At 39.7% G+C, this 18,004-nt stretch overlaps 1 protein-coding gene across 1 annotated transcript; it reads right to left on the bottom strand.

Annotated features, from left to right (window-relative positions):
• Positions 1–10,991: 10,991 nt before the first annotated feature.
• LOC110333585 (spermatogenesis-associated protein 31) lies at positions 10,992–16,525 on the bottom strand. Its single transcript, XM_021215190.1, has 3 exons — positions 16,343–16,525; positions 14,273–14,345; positions 10,992–13,762 (listed from the first exon to the last, which is right to left on the bottom strand). Exons 1-3 carry the CDS (start codon positions 16,523–16,525, stop codon positions 10,992–10,994), a joined length of 3,027 nt encoding a protein of 1,008 aa, XP_021070849.1.
• Between the last annotated feature and the right edge of the window lie 1,479 nt (positions 16,526–18,004).

Below are 18,004 nucleotides of genomic sequence, written 5' to 3'. Positions count from 1 at the left end.
GTTGTATAGCTGGTCTTAAGGTAGAACTATTACAAGTTTCATGAGAAATCATCAAGTTGATTTCCAAAGTGGTTGTACAACTTTGTACTTCCATGAGCAATGAAGGAGTGTTGCCCTTGCTCCACATCCCTGCCAACATGTGCTGTCATTTGAGTTTTTTATCTTAGCTATTCTGAAGGGTGTAAGATGGAACATCAGAGTTGTTTCGATTTGCATTTCCCTGATGACTATTTTCTTTTCTTAGCCCAATAATAGTGACACACATTTTTTTTTCTCCCCTGGAACACATAGACTTCATCTAGCTTGTTTCACCTGCTGTTTCAGAAATATAGATATTCCAACATTGTAAACCTAACACCTTCAGTGTAGGAAATTACCACTAACTTAAAGCACTAAGGCTCAGCCCTAACATGAGAAATGCAATTCTTTTATCAAATTCATGTTTAAAGATACACTAGATAAGGACTGGAGAGATGGCTCATTGGTTAAGAGTGTGCACTGCTCATGTAGAGGAACCTCTTTTTTTTTGTTTTTGTTTTGTTTTTCGAGACAGGGTTTCTCTTTGTAGCCTTGGCTGTCCTGGATCTCACTTTGTAGACTAGGCTGGCCTCAAACTCAGAAATCCGCCTGCCTCTGCCTCCCAAGTGCTGGGATTAAAGGCGTGTGCCACCACCGCCCAGCCTGTACCTCAATTTTTAAATTGGGTTATTTGGGTTGTTGGTGTCTAACTTCATGAGTTCCTTATACATTTTTTTTGTAGTTATTTTTAGAGGGGGTTGTTTTATTTTGGTTTCTTTTTGGTTGTATTGAGTTGTTTTAGGGGGGAAATTCAAAATTGGGTGGTTAGGGAGGGGAGAGGATCAGGAAGGACTTGGGGAGGGGGAAATATTGCAAAATATATTAATATTTAAAAACTGTTTTGAAGAAAAATATAATAAAAAGAAAACATTAAAAAATACACAATGTTACTTTTTTGGGGGGTGATTTCCCTCCTTGTTTTGGGAGCACCCTCATAGAAGCAGAGGGGGAGGGGATGATAGGGAGTTTACAGAGGGGAAACCAGGAAGGGGGGATAACATTTAAAATGTAATAAATAAAATAACCATTAAAAATAAATAAATGAAAAGGACACAATGCAGTACTTTTAGAAACTATGGCTTGAGTGTAAAATGTTCCTCTCAGGTTCATATGTTTGAATATTAGGCCTCCAACTGCTGACACTGTCAGAGGAAGTTGTGTGAACCTTGAGACCAGAGTTCTGAAGCATGCAGGTACCAGCTGCCACTAGGGGAGAGACATCTAGCTCCTCCTGCTTATCGGAGACTCTGATGACCTCTGAATACAACTTATGCTGATAATGGACCAGAGCAACTTATTTCAGTGTGGTGTGGAAGGGCTAGATATGAAACTGCCTGTGGTAGAGAAACTGCCTGCTCACTCATTAGGCAGAAGACATGGGCAAGTTGGCTTCCTTTATCTTGGTTTTCTCATTGTCATATGTCATTCATTACCTTAGACACCTGCATATATGACAAACATGACTGAATCTGAAGAGAGAAAAGATGGAGAGCTTATGACAGCAGAAGCAACATACACACACACGCACACACACACACATTCCCAGACACACAAACACACATATATACAAATATACACACAGACACATATAGATATACACACACATATACAAACATACACTCAAATACATACATATATACATAGTTATATACATAGACACATAAACACACACATACATACACATAAACACAAATATATGCACACACAGACACATATATACATGTGCACTGTTATATACATAGACACACACATATATATATATAAACATGCACACAGACAAGATACATATACACATATGCACAGTTATATACAGACACACAAACACACACATATACACACAAACATGAATATATGCACAGACACAAACACATACATGTAAACATGCACATATACTGACATGCAGAAACACAAACACAAATATAATAGTCACACATATACACACATCAATACCTACAGACACGTAGATACACATATGTACATATACATACATATACACACATATACATGTACAACTACAGAAAGAGTAGACTACTTATTTTAATGAATATTTATTTATTTATTTATTTATTTATTTATTTATTTATTTATTTATTTAAAGTATACTGTAGCTGTCTTCAGATACACCAGAAGAGGTCATCAATTCTCATTACAGATGGTTGTGAGTCACCATGTGGTTGCTGGGATTTGAACTCACGACCTCTAGAAGAGCGGTCAGTGCTCTTAACTGCTGAGTCATCTCTCCAGCCCAAGAAGACTCCTTTTTAACAGCAGTTTCCCCTTTGAAGAAACATTTAAAAAAAATAATGGCATTCCCATATGTGTGAATGTGTATATTTCTGAGTCTATATACATTTATTTGGCTCCTCCCTTTTTTGTTTGGTTTATTTTATTGTATTTATTATTGGTCCTTAGATGTCTGTTTTCTAATGAGAGACAGAAAGGGTATGGAGCCAGATGGAAGGGGATGTGAAAAGAAACTGGGAAGAGTTGGGGGAGGGAAAACTGTAATCAGCTTATATTGTATGAAAAAAGCCGATTTTCAAAGAATTAATGAGTTGAATCCTTTATAGAAGATATATTTTCAGTTACAGAATACTTTGCCCCCTAGTGCTAAGGAGGGACTCCAGAGCCTCACACATGCTAGACAAGGACTCACTTTACTGAGCCACAACCATGACCCTGTTTGTCATTCACTAGTTTCAATAACAGTCTTGGTAAAAAGTGTTCAGTACTTCTGCAAGTACAAAAGAGCTGGGTACTTGAAAAGCAGCTGAGTGCTTTCAAAGTATCTGGGTAACCCCAAAGCAGCCGTGTGTTCACAAACGTACCTTTTATTATAAGCTTATAGAAATTGCTACACACCGGCCAGCAGCTGACCAATTCTTAATATGTCCCTGTCACTGTGAAACTAAATGTGATGTGTGCTCAGTGACACATTGTCTAAAAGCAGAGTCAAGATGCAGGCAAAACAATGGACCTAATTGAAATTTCACAGCATAGGACATCCATTAAAAAGGTAACTGCTTTCAGAGTAACGTTGTAACATGAGTCATGTTGCAAAGCTTTTCATAATACATTGGGATACTAAAAAATTAAAAACAGTAGAAGCGGACCGGAGAGATGGCTCAGTGGTTAAGAGCACTGTCTGCTCCTCCAGAGGTCCTGAGTTCAAATCCCAGCAACCACATGGTGGCTCACAACCATCTGTAATGGGATCCGATTCCCTCTTCTGGTGTGTCAATGGCAGGATGCTCATATACGTTAAATAAATCCAAATAAAATAAAATAAATGTTGATTTAAAAAAAAACAGTAGAAGCAGCAAAGAATGTCAGCAAATGATTAAACTGGGTTTTCCTGATCTCATATCCTTAATACTTCAATTGCAACAAATACCTGTATACATAAATACCATCATAAGAGCTAAGAAATACAGGTGAAACACTGAAATGAGTGTGGGACAGAAATAAGAAAGGATACACTGTAGAGGGCAGGAAGACAGTTTTTCATCATTCATGCTTTCCTCCCCCAGCACAGCACTGAGATATACTTTGTGTGAATGAAGGAGAGAGAAATGAACCCTGAATTTTACTAAAAATCATATCGACTATCTGGTGTCAAGTCAAATTAGCCACAGGGTCTCAGGCTCCAAGCTCACCCTAATGGACTGAGGTTTCAAACAGCCTCCATGAATCCATAATCTGAGAATTCAGGGCCTAGGCCAACCCTAATAGATACTGGCCACAAACCAGCCTCCACCAAACCACTCTTGGTCAACTATTGAAGATTAGGCTATAATCTGGTCCTTACAGCCTCAGGCCTTCTCTGATGTCTCCAACTCATTCTCACAAATTAACTTGTACAGGTTCTAACACTTAGACAAAGCTCATTTTGATAATGAAGATCTCAGTCAGAGTGGTATATTTGTACATGCTTTTAATCTCCACAGTGACTCAGTTAGGAGGTGAACACAAGTAGGGTTTATTTACTCTGGGGTGTGAACTTATAATTACAATGTCTTATATTACTGGAAAGAATATGGGAAATCTTTTATAAATTCAAAGGAGCAGTAAAGTGGAAATCTAAAATTGAAATAAAAATTAGTGACTCGAGATAAATGCCTAGTTATTACTAGCACACCACAATCATTTGTAAATTCTATATAAATCCAACAATTTAGTTCACAGAGATGATGATGTACTCTGGAAACTAGGTTGAGTGATCAGAGCACAGCTCTAGTAGAAAGAAGTTCTCACATTGACATGCCTGTAATGAGTGTATAACATGTTTTTGATAAAATTTGAGTACAGAATTCATATTATAAAACTAATTTTAGTTTACATGATTTTATTTTAAATATTAAGATAATTAAATTACTAAATAAGTACTATATGCTTCTAGATAAGACAGAGACCACACACTCCCAATTTAAAAAAAAAAACTAGTGAGAGAAACAAATAATTAAAAACAATGAACCTGAAGAGATGAGAGTTTTCAAAGTACCAAATTTCAGGATATAAAGGAAAATCACAGCACAAATTAAATAAATGAGATAGGTTCTATCATTGCACCAGTATATAGGTTTGAGACACTGCCTAGGTCACACTGCAGAGAAAGTGAACACAGAAAGAAAATTCTGCATCAGTGAAAGTCTTAAAAGTATTTTGGGATATGGGTGTAGGAAGACCTTCACTACAACCAGAGGGTAAGACAAAGCCCTCTTACTGGAAAATATGCCAAGAATGAGTACGAAAAACAGTGAACAAATGTAAAAATTGTATAGTTAAGTTTAATTATATCCTAATATTAAATATAAATTCTCTAAATATCCCAATTAAAAAGCAGAGGTTATTGCATTATACAAAAAACAAAACAAAACAAAACAGAAACATATTTGCTCCTATGAGTATTTTGTTCTCCTTCTAATAAGGACCAAAGCATCCACACTTTGGTCTTCCTTCTTATTGAGCTTCATGTGGTCTGTAAATTGTATCCCGGTTATTTGGAGCTCTTGGGCAAATATCCACTTATCAGTGAGTGCATATGATGTGTGTTCTTTTGCAATTGGGTTACTTCACTCAGGATATTTTCTAGTTCTATCCATTTGCCTAAGAATTTCATGAATTTATCATTTTTAATAGCTGAGTAGTACTCTATTATGTAAATGTACTACATTTTCTGTATCCATTCCTCTGTTGAAGGACATCTGGTTCTTTCTAGCTCTTGGCTATTATAAATAAGGCTGCTATGAACATAGTGGCACATGTGTCCTTATTACATGTTGGAGCAGAAACTGAAGGAAAGGCTACCCAGAGACTGTCCCACCTGGGGACTCATCCCATAAACAGTTACCAAACCTAGACACTATTGTGGATACCAAGAAGTGCATGCTGAAAGGGACCCTGATATGGCTGTCTGCTGAGAGGCCCTGCCAGAGCCTTACAAATACAGAGGCAGATATTTGCAGCCAACCATTGGACTGAGCGCGGAGTCCCCAATAGAGGAGTTAGAGAAAGGACTGAATGAGTTGAAGGGTTTTGCAACCCCATAGGAAGAACAACAATATCAACCAACCAGACCCCCTGCCCCCAGAACTCCCAGGGACTAAGCCATCAACGAAGGAGTACACATGGCTCCAGCTGCATATGTAGCAGAGGATGGTCTTGTCATGCATCAATGGGAAGAGAGGTCCTTGGTCCTATGAAGGCTCAATAGATGCCCTAGTGTAGGGGGATCGAGGGCAGGGAGGTGGGAGTGAGTGGGTGGGTGTAAGAACACCCTCATTGAAGCAGGGGAGGGAGGAGGTGATAAGGTGTTTCCAGGAGGGAGGAAAACCAGGAAAGAGGATAATATTTGAAATGTAAATAAAGAAAATATCTTAAAAAGAAAAAAAATCAACTTTAGCTACTTAAAAAGTATTTTAATAGAACTATAAAAATAAGGTAGAAAATACATATTATAGCAATACCCCAAAAGAAAGTTTATCAGTATAAATGTGTAATTATAGAATCAGCTTTTTCAGAACTCAAAGCAATTGCCCATTAAAACCCCAAATATGGATCAATGGTATGGTGTACAAACTTTTCCAAATTCTGCAAAATGAAACAAATATGCTAATATGCTAGATTTAACTTCTTTTGGTATCTGTAGGATTCCTTCTAGTGGGTAATGGAATTTGGCTATACAGAGAACAATAGTATATTTTCTTAAAATTTCTTTGGTCTGTTACCAAGTGAATGAAAACTTTTTCTTTAAACCTCTTGTTAGAATGTGTTTTTCATGGAATTTTGAGGCTTTTAAACACATTTCCTATTAATAATTGGTCATTTCTTCATTTCTTTGTGTTAATTGACCTGGCAAGCCTGTATAATACTAAATATGTGTTATATACAATGGATAGTTTCTATTTCTGATTGCCTGTTGCAATTGCATGAATAAGGTTAATTCTGAACCATCAGGACAAAATTCAGCAGTTCTATATGCAAAACAACTCTTTCTGCACATGGCGAGTCAGTTTAATTAGAGGAGAGCCTACAACTCTGAGTTTTTGAACTAAGGTATGTGGGCTTTGGATTGCTTTGCTTATTTTTTTTTTTTCTGATTTATAGCCTGCCATTCCCCACTTAATTGCTGATGCAAATGTAGGTGCTTCAGGAATTGATATTCCCTTACAATAGGTGGGATAATCTAATTCTTTTTACAAACTGTAGATGCTTGCTTTTAGGTTATTTGTTATAATTTTCTTCCAAATAGTTACTATAAGCTCTTTGTCAATCTTCATTGATTACCTCTAATGGCATAGCATCAGCATTAGTAAAAGATACTACAATTTCAGCCATGTCTGTTCCTGACAACTGACATAATCTTGTTCAACCTTTTATGATTAATTCAGAAATCTTTTCTATGTAAGACTTTAATTTTTACTTTGTTTATGTACTAAGAAAATTCACTCCATAATGAGTCCCAAAGGAGAATGAGTTGAAGGCAAAATAACCAAAATATAATCAAGTTTAGGATCAACTTGGTCCACATATACATTTTATGATCTTTTATCAGATTTCTCTCTCTCTCCTCTCTCTCTCTCTCTCTCTCTCTCTCCTTCAACTATTAAACATCTTGAACTGGTTAAGACCAAATTTCCTTGTAACATTTGAAACAAATTACTTAACTCATGAGTAGTTAATTCAATTGTAGGCCAGAGTCAGTATTTCAAATTAATTTTTGAATATCATTAAGAGTTTGCAACTGACCTCTATGAATATATACCTTTTCTGGACCAATTTTTGTTAACTTATTTTATGACCCAAATAGTCAATAGAATCTCCTCTATGTATTTGTTTCAGGAGCAGTATGTAATCCACAGCATAGCAAAATTCTTTGTGTTTCCAAAACATTTTCTCCAAAGTATCTGCATCAGAATCAGCCAACAAAATATCATGCATGTAATGATAAATAATAGATTAAGAAAATTGCCTAGGAATTATTTCTAGTGGTTGTTTTACAAAATATTGACAAAGTTGAAATATTTAACATTCCCTGTAGAAGAACTTTCCAATGACCACTATTATAAGTAGGAACTGAGAAAGGAAATCTTACCCTACCATGTTCATGGAAAGAGATTGTGAAAAAGCAATCTTTTAAATCAATTACTATCATAGGCCATGACTTATGCAATAAAGAAGGTAAAGGAATTCCAGGCTGTGAAGGACCCATTGGTTCAATTGTGCTATTCATCACTCTCCATTTACCTATTTTCTTTTTTTTATAACAACACAGAGGAATTCCATGAGCCAGTAGACTCTTCTATATATTGAGTCTTTGGCTGCTGTTGTACCAGCTATTTAAGTGCTTGCAATCTTTCCTAAAGGCCACTGATCTTTCCACACAGGCTTGTAAGTTAACCATTTTAAGGGTAGGACCATGGTTATTTCAGCAGTTGCCCCTCTTATAAATTTGGAAACTCAATCCATGTGATGTCCTGGGTTTGGACAATTGGCACAGCCTGTGATTATTTTTGATGACACATATCAATACCTTCCCCAGGAGCACCTATCATTTCCCCCATAGTTTCATCATGAACTGTCTTTGGGATTTCAGGAATATTAGAGTACCCCGTTGTTGTAAAAGACCCAATAACCATAAATTCATGAGTATGTTAGCCACATAAAGTCTCAACTTCCCCTTTTGCCCTTCTGGTTCCACACATTTAATCCACTACACACTGTTTTATTTGAGATAATTTACCAATTCCTATAAATTGTATATAAACATTCTGAAGTGGCCATTCTGAATTCTAGGATTGTGGGGAAATGAGTTAAATCAAGTCCACCTGTTCTTTATACTGAATGGCTTTTCCCTTAATGTACTCTTCTGGTTTTTCCTTTTCACCCATTTTTTTGTTTGTTTCTAAGACCCCTTGATATCCACTTGCAGCTTTTCCAATTGCTCAGCTATTCTCTTGACTTTTTTTGAGACAGGATATAGGAAGAATAAGAAAATATAGAAAATCTCATCTGGAAGCAAAGCAAGGAGCCCAGCTGTAGTAGCCATAGTTACCTCCTGACACAATATTCCTTCCTTCCTCCCTTGCTGCTTCCTCTATGTCATTAGAAACCAAGTTTCCCATTCTAGCCCTACATCTGCGCACCACTTATAGGTATGCTTAGGAGTGCTGCTTTTATTGGGGTTTTATATCTACTACCCTTCCAACCCTTATTCCATTCTAATCCCTTCCAGTTGCCCAACACTAGGCAGGAGAGAAAGAAAGAGGGGGAAAGGGGAATAGACCTCTTTAAACTACTTTCTGTTGATTTGGAATTTCCATGTCAGGTTCCTTGATGCAAATCCAATCTTTGTCATCAGGATATCTGATTGCTTCTTTTAGTCTCTTTACTCATTACCACTTGACAAACCACAGCAGCAGGAACCACCAACACCACCAGCATCAGGAGCAGCAGTCCCCTCAGCTTGGGGCCCCTGGCCCTTCTCAGGGCTCTGGCATTTATACCCCTTGTAAAGCTCCCAGAATTCCAAACATCACACACCTGCAGAACCTATCTGCAGCTGGCAAAGCCAAGCCCCTGCTAGAGCACAAGGCCAGTCATAATCACCTGCTGTGAAACAGCCTCTCCCCACACACACACCTGGAATTAAAACAAAAACAGATTCACATGGCATAGCTGGATTTTTAAAGGAACCAAAATTCTCACTAGATGGGGCCTAGTAGAAAGGAATACTAGAAGCAGAAAGTAGAGCATAGACTTCCTGTACCCTCCTACACGGTGGTGGTGGGGGGGGGGAGAGTGAAAAGCTACTGGCAGTGCATACCCTTTCTGATTGTCTCTTTCCTATTGGTCTCTGGACTAAACAAGGATAAATTGCAGAGCAAAAGTTGCCATCCCCTCCACCCTTGTAAAATTTCACCTCTCTACTTGTAGTAGTCCTGGTATGGTATATATACACACAACAGACTTGAGATCTTACAAGATCTCAAGACTCCAAGTCTTGATGTATATTGTAAAAATCATCCTTTCTAGGAGAAGAGATGTGGTTATATGCAAGGTTAATTTCTCTTCCCCAATTTGTTTTTATTCCAATCCAGTCTGTTTTGTTTTGTTTTCGGCTTCTCTAGGTCTCAAACCAAGGATCACAGATGGGATACACGTGTGACCAGGATGTACCATTGGGCCCCTAAATAAAATGTCCTCCTCCTCTTGTCGTCCAGGTGGCAGGGGAATAACAAGGATTCCTTGTTCATGGCACATTTATAGCACCTTCATCCTTTGGTTCCAAGATTTTCAATTCTTAGTATCCTGCCCTCAGTCTACAGTTCCAAACTCTCTATTATGTCCCTTTTCATTCACCTGCAATACCTCCCTGGATTTGAGATAGCTAAGGTAAGTGAACTGTAGAACCATTCATCCTCTGGGGTAGATATGACCTTCAGTGGTCTCCCTGAATGTTATCATCACCTTGATCTGCAAAGGGCCTTCCTCTGCTATTCTACAGCATGGGGAATGCAGGGAGATGTCTAGCAAATAGTTAAATTTTCTTTAAGGCTAATTGTAAGGGATCTATCACTATCCCTACATTTCTCCATGAGAAGAGGCTTCTCAGAGGCAGACATGATCTATGGGGAAGCTTTCTCCTGCTTCTGAGCTCAGAGCACAACAGAATACCTTGCCTCCATAATATCATATACCTATTTTAATGACAAGAAAAGCTCTGGCCCTTCATGAAGCCCCTGGAGGAATTTGGAAGCTTAAGATGCCTCTGTCAGTCTTTGTATCTGCCTAAAGTTTAAGGTTAAGATAAAGCAATGGAAAGGTGGATTATAAAATGGAATGGTCTCAGTTTTCTGTATCCCAGCATCTTTGTGTGTGGGCACATGTGTGTGCAAGTAGACATGCATGTATACAACATATATGTGTGTGTAAAGACTAAAGGTCAATTTTGATTATCTTCATCAGTAGCTCTTTTGTTTCCTTTGGACACAGTTCACTTAGTGAACCTGTAGTTCACTCATTGGAGTAGCCATCTAGCCAGTGAGCTCCAGGGATCTCTTTTTCTTCCTAGCACTGGGACTAAAACTGTGCACCACCATGTGGATTTGTATGTGTATGATAGAGATATGAGCTCAGGTCTTTATGTTTTTGCAACAGGCATTTTACCAACAGTACTGTCTCCCTTAACACTAACAACAGTGTTTCGATGGTAAGATTTTCTGTGGGAGTGGGCTTGTACTGTCTGTCAATCATCCCACTGCTGGAAGCCAAGGCCCATATAAAACATGGAACAGACAGAAACCATTACCCTTTTATGGGGGAAAAAACGTGTATTTGGGGCTACATTAAGTATCTTGAATGTACTAACATGAGAAAAATAATTTTTACATTCACTAATCTTTTTCTTTCAATTATGTTTTCCTATTAGGAAAAACTACAGAGGAATGTCCTAGTTCTCTACAGACATTTCTCTGGAGGACACAGTGCCTAGGACAATAAAGACGGTGATTTGAGATTCTTGGCACTATTGTTCTATTCTGAGAATTCACTAGGTTCAAAGCTGCGTTACGGGACAAGTGGCTGGGGTTCCGTGGGATCTGTGGTTTCTTGCTGAAGTGTACACTTTTCTGAGGCAGTTGGTTTCTGATGTGCCTGTTCTGTATAGAACACCTCTGACACGAGCAATTGCCAGGGTAACTGGGTGCTCTCCTTTGCTGTAAGTAGGAGACTGGCATGTGGCCATGGGAAAACTGAGAAGTGGGGCCTGGAGGAACTTGCCTGTGCTGGTTGAACTTTGAAGCATAGGGTTGATGTTGCAGCATCATTTTCTTTTCTAACATCTGTCCAACAGTTGTCATAAATTCCTGGGCCTCAGCCACATTGTTGTCCATATATGGTTTCTTTCTCACTTGCCTTCGTTGGTTCTGGGCAGTGGCTGCTGTAGGATTACCTTTTAGGGGATGAAATTCCTGCCCTTGGATTGTTTTCTTGGGGTGAATCCAATGTAGAAATTGACCCAAACGTCTTTGGGGGGGCCTTTCTGGAAGCATTTGTGCGGTTTTTGGAAGGGTCTGATAGTATTGGCTGCCAAAGTTGACTTTTTTCTCATTGACTGGGGTGAACTGAGGTCTGTCTTGATACTTTATTTCACTCTGTCTCTTAGTGCCCTCACTTTGATAAGTAGGGGCCAACATCTTGATTTGGCTCTTCTGTGAGACTAGATGCTTTGGAGTACTGGGTCTCTGCTGCACCAGGCTATTGCCCCTGTCTGCCACCACAGTGTCACCTAATACATGTGAAGTCAAAGTGTCTACTGGAAGAGGCATGCTCCTGGAACGTTTTGGAGGGAGCACAGTGGTGGTACAGATTTGTGGCTGGCCTGCTAATTCTGTCTCCACATTATGTGGAAACTCACTAACAACTTTTTCCTGAAGTTTGTATGCCTCTGAATTTTGGTCACTAGTCCTTCTAGGCAGTAAAAGGACTTCTTGAGTCTCTATTGCTTTCTTGAAGATAGTCCTACTCTGAGAGGTTGTGTCCATGAAATTATAAGTGAGAGTTTCTGAAATACGCCCACGCTCTGGGTTGGTTGGCAGGGCTGTAGAAGGCTCATGGTCAACACCAAAGGGAAGCCTTCTTATGGCCCTCTTACAGGAAGGAGATGAGACAAGGAGAAGATTCCCTGGTGATGGAGAAGAATCCTCAATTATCATCTGTCTCAAGCACGGTTTTCCTAGGACTCTGACTACTTCAGCTGCTGAACTGGTCCTATGTACAGAAGTGGTTGAGGAAGTCTGGGCACAGAGTGCAACAGGCAAGGACTCAGTACTTAATTTAAAGAGGTTTACAGGCTTGAGTATCTTAAGGGGTAGACCCCACCTGTGCTTTGCCCAAAACCTTACAATATGTGCCTCCAGAGCCTGTCGAGTTTCTGGTTTGAGAAAGGCAAGCTTCTCTGAAGAGCACATGGACTTTGCTGAACTCTTTAAAGATGTTAAATTTTTGGTTTCCATCTCATAAAAACCATCGTCCATAGCAAGCCAGGATTGTCGCATACTTAGAGGGGTCAGACCTTGATTTATCTGCCCTGACTTTGTACCCAAATGAGCGTTCAAGTTGTTTTCTAAATCTTTGTTTACTATAGTATTTTCCAAGCCCCTGATTGGCTCTTTTGAGATCTTTCCTAGAATAGGTCCCAAATTCTTGCCAGATTCCTTTTCTAGCTGGAATTTTATCTTCTGGCCCTCATTGCTGTGTTCACCAAGGGCTTGTGAGGTGCCAGGTTTGTCTCTGATTTGACAATTTCCTATTACTGTGTTATGAAGCTCCTTCATTTTCTCAGAGTCTTGGATCTTATGGGGGAAATTCCATTGGTGTTGAATGAGCCACTTTTGAATGTGTTGCTCCAGTTTCTCCCGGAGCTCACAGCTGATGGGAAAATTATCAGGAAGGATAGAGACTACCCAGTCTTGGGAAGGGTTGATGTCATAGGCTTCTTGAGGTTTCTGGACCATCAAGGGTAAAGTCAATCTATTTTCTATTTGTTTTGCCAGTGAGGGCCTTTCGTTGTATTTTATTTCGGTTGGGAGGTATTGTGGCTTACTTTGTGATTGAGAATAAGATGTACCAAAATCCCTATTATAGGGCAGAGAAGAAGGTAGTAGGACTGGGAAATGTGATTGAAAATGGACTTGATTCAAAGCTGGGGTCTGGAATTCAAGTGGAGACAGAATTAAGGGTGAAGATTGGAGGTCCAGATAGGACAGAGGATGTGTGTGGGGAAACATTGGAGACATTTTATCCTGCAGTTGAATTGGATAAACACGTGAGATGACATTGAATAAGAAAAAGGGAGAAGGGAGAGTTGACGTTGTCTGAGGGATCCAGGCAGCAGCTACCAGAGACTCACTGTGGAGAGAAGGGAGACCCCAGAAAAGCTGGTCATATTTCTGTTGAAAATGGTCCTCTGAGATCTTGGGATAAGATAGTTTCTGAGTGGCCATCTGCTCTTCTGATTTTTCTTTCAGGTTCCAGAAGGGTGACAGGGTAGTGTTGTCTTGTTTAGCACTTGGTGAGTTAAATATATTCCCTAAAGAGTTCAAATGGTGTCCTGGGCTCATTTTTTCTAGAAATAATTCATCCTTTTCTTTTTCTTTCAGCTTTTTCAGGCATTCTCCCCAAGCTGGAAATTAGGAGAGTGGGTTATGATGGTGGAAGGTAGGGCATAAGGTTATAGCAAGCTAAATTTGTGGGTATACTATTAGAAAAAATTATAAGATTAGACTCCAGAGCCTGTTCATTAGCATTCAAGGTCATATGATCCATGATCTGTAGAGCTTTCAAGGTACATGGATAGACAGTACTTAATCATTTATAAGTAGTTCCCATAGCTGTCACCCTCCATGAGCCTCCTAGCTGACATATAGGAGAAAGGATTGGGTCATCTCGAGAAAGAATCAGCTTTACTCAAGGTCCCACCTCCAAATCCTGGCAGCTTTGCTCCTAAGAGACTAGAGACCTCCCTGTTAGGAACACCTAACATTTGGCTTATCATAGCTTTCTTCTAATCCAGGAACCTGAATATGGAATTCTAATTTCCTTCCCAGGAACCTCCCTCTTAGGCCCCTGTAACTTACCTGGGACACATGGTGTTATCTTCTCACAAGCAAGTGAATGGCAGAGACTGACTTACCTTTCGCATCATTCCTAAAATGATTCCTAAACTTTTTCTTGAACTGGCTCTGCCAGGCCATCTGTATCTGAGGCTGAGAAATGAGATACAGAGAGAAATATTCTCAATCTCCTCTAGAGAAGCTGCAGATATTCAAAACTCGTGAATTTTAAGTTCATTATGGTGTGTGTGTGTGTGTGTGTGTGTGTGTGTGTGTGTGTGAGTGATGTGTGTCTGATCACCAGCAGAGATCAGAAGGGTGTGTTGGATCTCCCGGAGCTAGGGTATAGGTAGTTTGTAATATGTGGTCTAGGAAGCAAACTTGATTCCTCTGGAAGAACAGCAAGTGTTCTTAACAGCTAAGACACCTCTTCAGCCCCAGATTCTAACCCCTGAAATTCACTAAAGAAACCAGGTTAGACTTGAATGAACTCTCTGCCTTTCAAGTACCAGGTTTAATGAAATGTGCAACCAAACTTGGATGGTGGTTCTGTTTTTGTTGTTTTAACTTGACATTTTAGAAATGAGTTCAAATACTTACTCTACTCTCTCTCTCTCTCTCTCTCTCTCTCTCTCTCTCTCTCTCTCTCTCTCTCTCTCTCTCTCTGTGTGTGTGTGTGTGTGTGTGTGTGTGTGTGTTGAAGAGGGGGGGAATCAGAGATCCATGTCAGTATTCTCCTGTCACGCTGTCTAAATACAGTCTCTTAGTTACTAATTCAGTTAGACTGGCTGTTTAGAAAGCTTCAGGGATCCTTTTATATTTGTCTTCCCAGCATGAGACTACAGGAACACCTCACTATGCCCAGTTTTCTACTTACAAGGGTGCTGAGTATCTAAATCCAGGTCTTCATGCTTGCAAGCCCAGCACTTTACTGAGCATTTTCCCAAACAGTTTTAAGAGCTGTGAAGCTGACCCTAGTGGGTAAGAACACTTGCTGTGTAAGGACCTAAATTCAGGTTCCAGCATTCATGTAAAAAGCCAGATGTAGTTCCACATGTGCCTGGAACCCTAGTGTTATGGGAGGCAGAGACAGAAGATCTGAACTTGGAGCTAGGCTGGGAGACAACAAATTCCAGAAATCCTTTCCTATCCTTGCCTCCCATAGTACTAGGGTTGTAAAGTCTCTGTCTAAAGAAAATAAGGAGAGGGTTATAGAGAGCACTTGATATTCTTCTTTGCCCTCCTAATAGATACACAAACATATGCACCCCTTCACATGCACATAAGCACTACACACAACACATAACTCAAATACATGTACAAAACACACACAGATACATATCACACAAATGTATAACACACACACAATGGAGGGAGGATTTTCTACTGTTAGACCAACAATGGTTGTCTACACTCGTCATTTTTCTGCTCAAGAACCAAATCCCTGAAGCTGCTTCATAGGTGACATGTAGAATTCTGCTTCTTTAAGCTAAATGTCTTGAGCTCTGACCTCTTATCTAATGCCTTTTGAGGCTCAGTGCAGTCCTCAGACAACCCACCACAGAGGAAAGGCTCATACAGGAGAAGGAGGCATATGAACCAGTGTTCAATGCTTGTCCTAGTCCAGAGATTCCCTAACTCAAGAATCCAGATCCTATACATGAAACTGTAGCACACCAGTACACCCCACAGACATACTGTGAGCTCCAGATAGATGCTATGGTGACTGCTCTCAACCCTACCCCACCTGCTCCCAGGAGAATAGATTTCTGTTCTTTCTGGAGATTTCTTCCCATCCATCTATTTGTCTACTTGATTTGGAAAAGTGAAAATTTGTAATAAAATGTGGTGTTGACCCAGGAGAAGTGAGTGAAAAGATGCATGTGATATGAAAACCAAAAGGAAGCGTGTGGAGAGTGGAGGAGTACAAGGTGAGGAGGGAGACAAAGGAGGAGAGGTGGGTGGAAGACATCAGACAATCAAAAAAAAAAAAAAACATTTTGTTTGAAGATCCTATTATTCAAACCAATTCTTTGTATGCTAACTTTAAAACTAAGAAAGAGATGCAGAGACAGGAAGGGTGGGAGGGAGGGAGGAGAGAAGGACAAGAGAGGAAGAGAGAATTCTCTATTAGATTGAGAGTTTCTCACCTTTCTGGTTAACTTTATATTTGATGGAGGTGAAGACAGATGACTCTCAAGAAAAGGAAGTAACAGGAGGTAGAGCCCCAGTCCACACACAAGGGCAAGGATCATGTCCATTGCCCATATCGTGGAGCTGAGGTTCAGCCATGTGGTGTAAATGCTTTCCAGAAGAGGGGGAAGGTTCTCCATCTGAATCCCATTGTTGGGAGTTCTTCCTTGGAGCTAAAGGATAACTCAGGCCCACAACAGAGCTGGAGATTCTTCATCACAAAGCCAGGACTCCACATCACAAAGGACTTCTGAGAGTGGGGGAGGGGCAACATAGACAAAGTCTTCCTCAGCCTTCTGGGTGCTTCCATCTACTCCAACATTTTTATGTTCTATGAACTGCCCTCCACCCCCAGGAACTCATATATTAATTACCTGGTTCCTTTTCTCATTTGCAGATCTTAGATTGTGGTCTTTTAAGATCAGTTTTATCCTCCTTAAAAAAAAGAAATCTTAGATTGGGGGATAGAGAGATAGCTCAAGTGGTTAAGAGCAGTTTCTGAGCAATCCTGAAGATTTGAGTTCAGATACCAGTAGCCACATAACAAACTAGGCATGTCTGCCAGTTCTTATAATCTCAGCTCAAAGGGGAGTAGACAGAAGAGGATCTCTGGGATGTACTGGACACAAGCCTGACTAGAAAACACAAATGCTGAATTCAAGGAGAGACTGTATATCGAAAACTGGTAGAGGATACCCAATGCTCTCTTCTGAGACACACACACACACACACACACACACACACACACACACACATAGAATTATAGACATATACACACACACCCTCACACATGTGCATACACAATCATAGACACACACACACACACACTCATAGAATTATAGAATTATAGACATATACACACACACCCTCACACATGTGCATACACACACACACACACACACTCATATAGAATTATAGACATATACACACACACCCTCACACATGTGCATACACAATCATAGACACACACACACACACACACATACACTCATAGAATTATAGACATATACACACACACCCTCACACATGTGCATACACAATCATAGACACACACGCACACACATACACTCATAGAATTATAGACATATACACACACACCCTCACACATGTGCATACACAATCAGACACACACACATACACACACTCATATAGAATTATAGACATATACACACACACCCTCACACATGTGCATACACAATCATAGACACACACACACACACACACTAAAAAAAATTAGATTGCCCAGTGCTTAAGGACACTTGCTGCTCTTGCAAAGGACCCAGGCTTGATTCCTAGCGCCCACATGGCTGTACCCAATTGTAACTCCAATTCCATGTAATTTGACACCCTTTTCCAGATTTGGTGGGCACCACATATGTGTGTTGTTGTGTACATGTGCACATTCAGGCACACACACACACACATACACACACACACATGTATATAAAAAAACCCTGAAATTTGGAATGTTTCCCAGAGATTTTTCACTCTTAATACTCCTTATTTCTCAAGTCTGGTTTGCTTGTACAATGTTTTTGTCTTCCATCAGTTGAAGGAAAGAACTCAGATTTCCTTTATATTCATTTAGTTTTATGAATTTTAAATATTTTTATATTTTG

The sequence above is a fragment of the Mus pahari genome, chromosome 16, assembly GCF_900095145.1.
Source record: "Mus pahari chromosome 16, PAHARI_EIJ_v1.1, whole genome shotgun sequence".
In the NCBI taxonomy this organism is placed as follows: Eukaryota; Metazoa; Chordata; class Mammalia; order Rodentia; family Muridae; genus Mus; species Mus pahari.
This window is presented reverse-complemented; position numbering and strand designations above follow the sequence as displayed.

Bases quoted from the DNA above. Each gene is read 5' to 3' on its own strand.
- LOC110333585 (XM_021215190.1), bottom strand. From the start codon at position 16,525: ATGGAGAACCTTCCCCCTCTTCTGGAAAGCATTTACACCACATGGCTG. The intron at 14,346-16,342 runs GTGAGAAACTCT...CTCATTTCTCAG, and splicing joins ATATAAAGTTAACCAGAAAG to CCTCAGATACAGATGGCCTG. The intron at 13,763-14,272 runs GTAAGTCAGTCT...CCTAATTTCCAG, and splicing joins TTTTAGGAATGATGCGAAAG to CTTGGGGAGAATGCCTGAAA.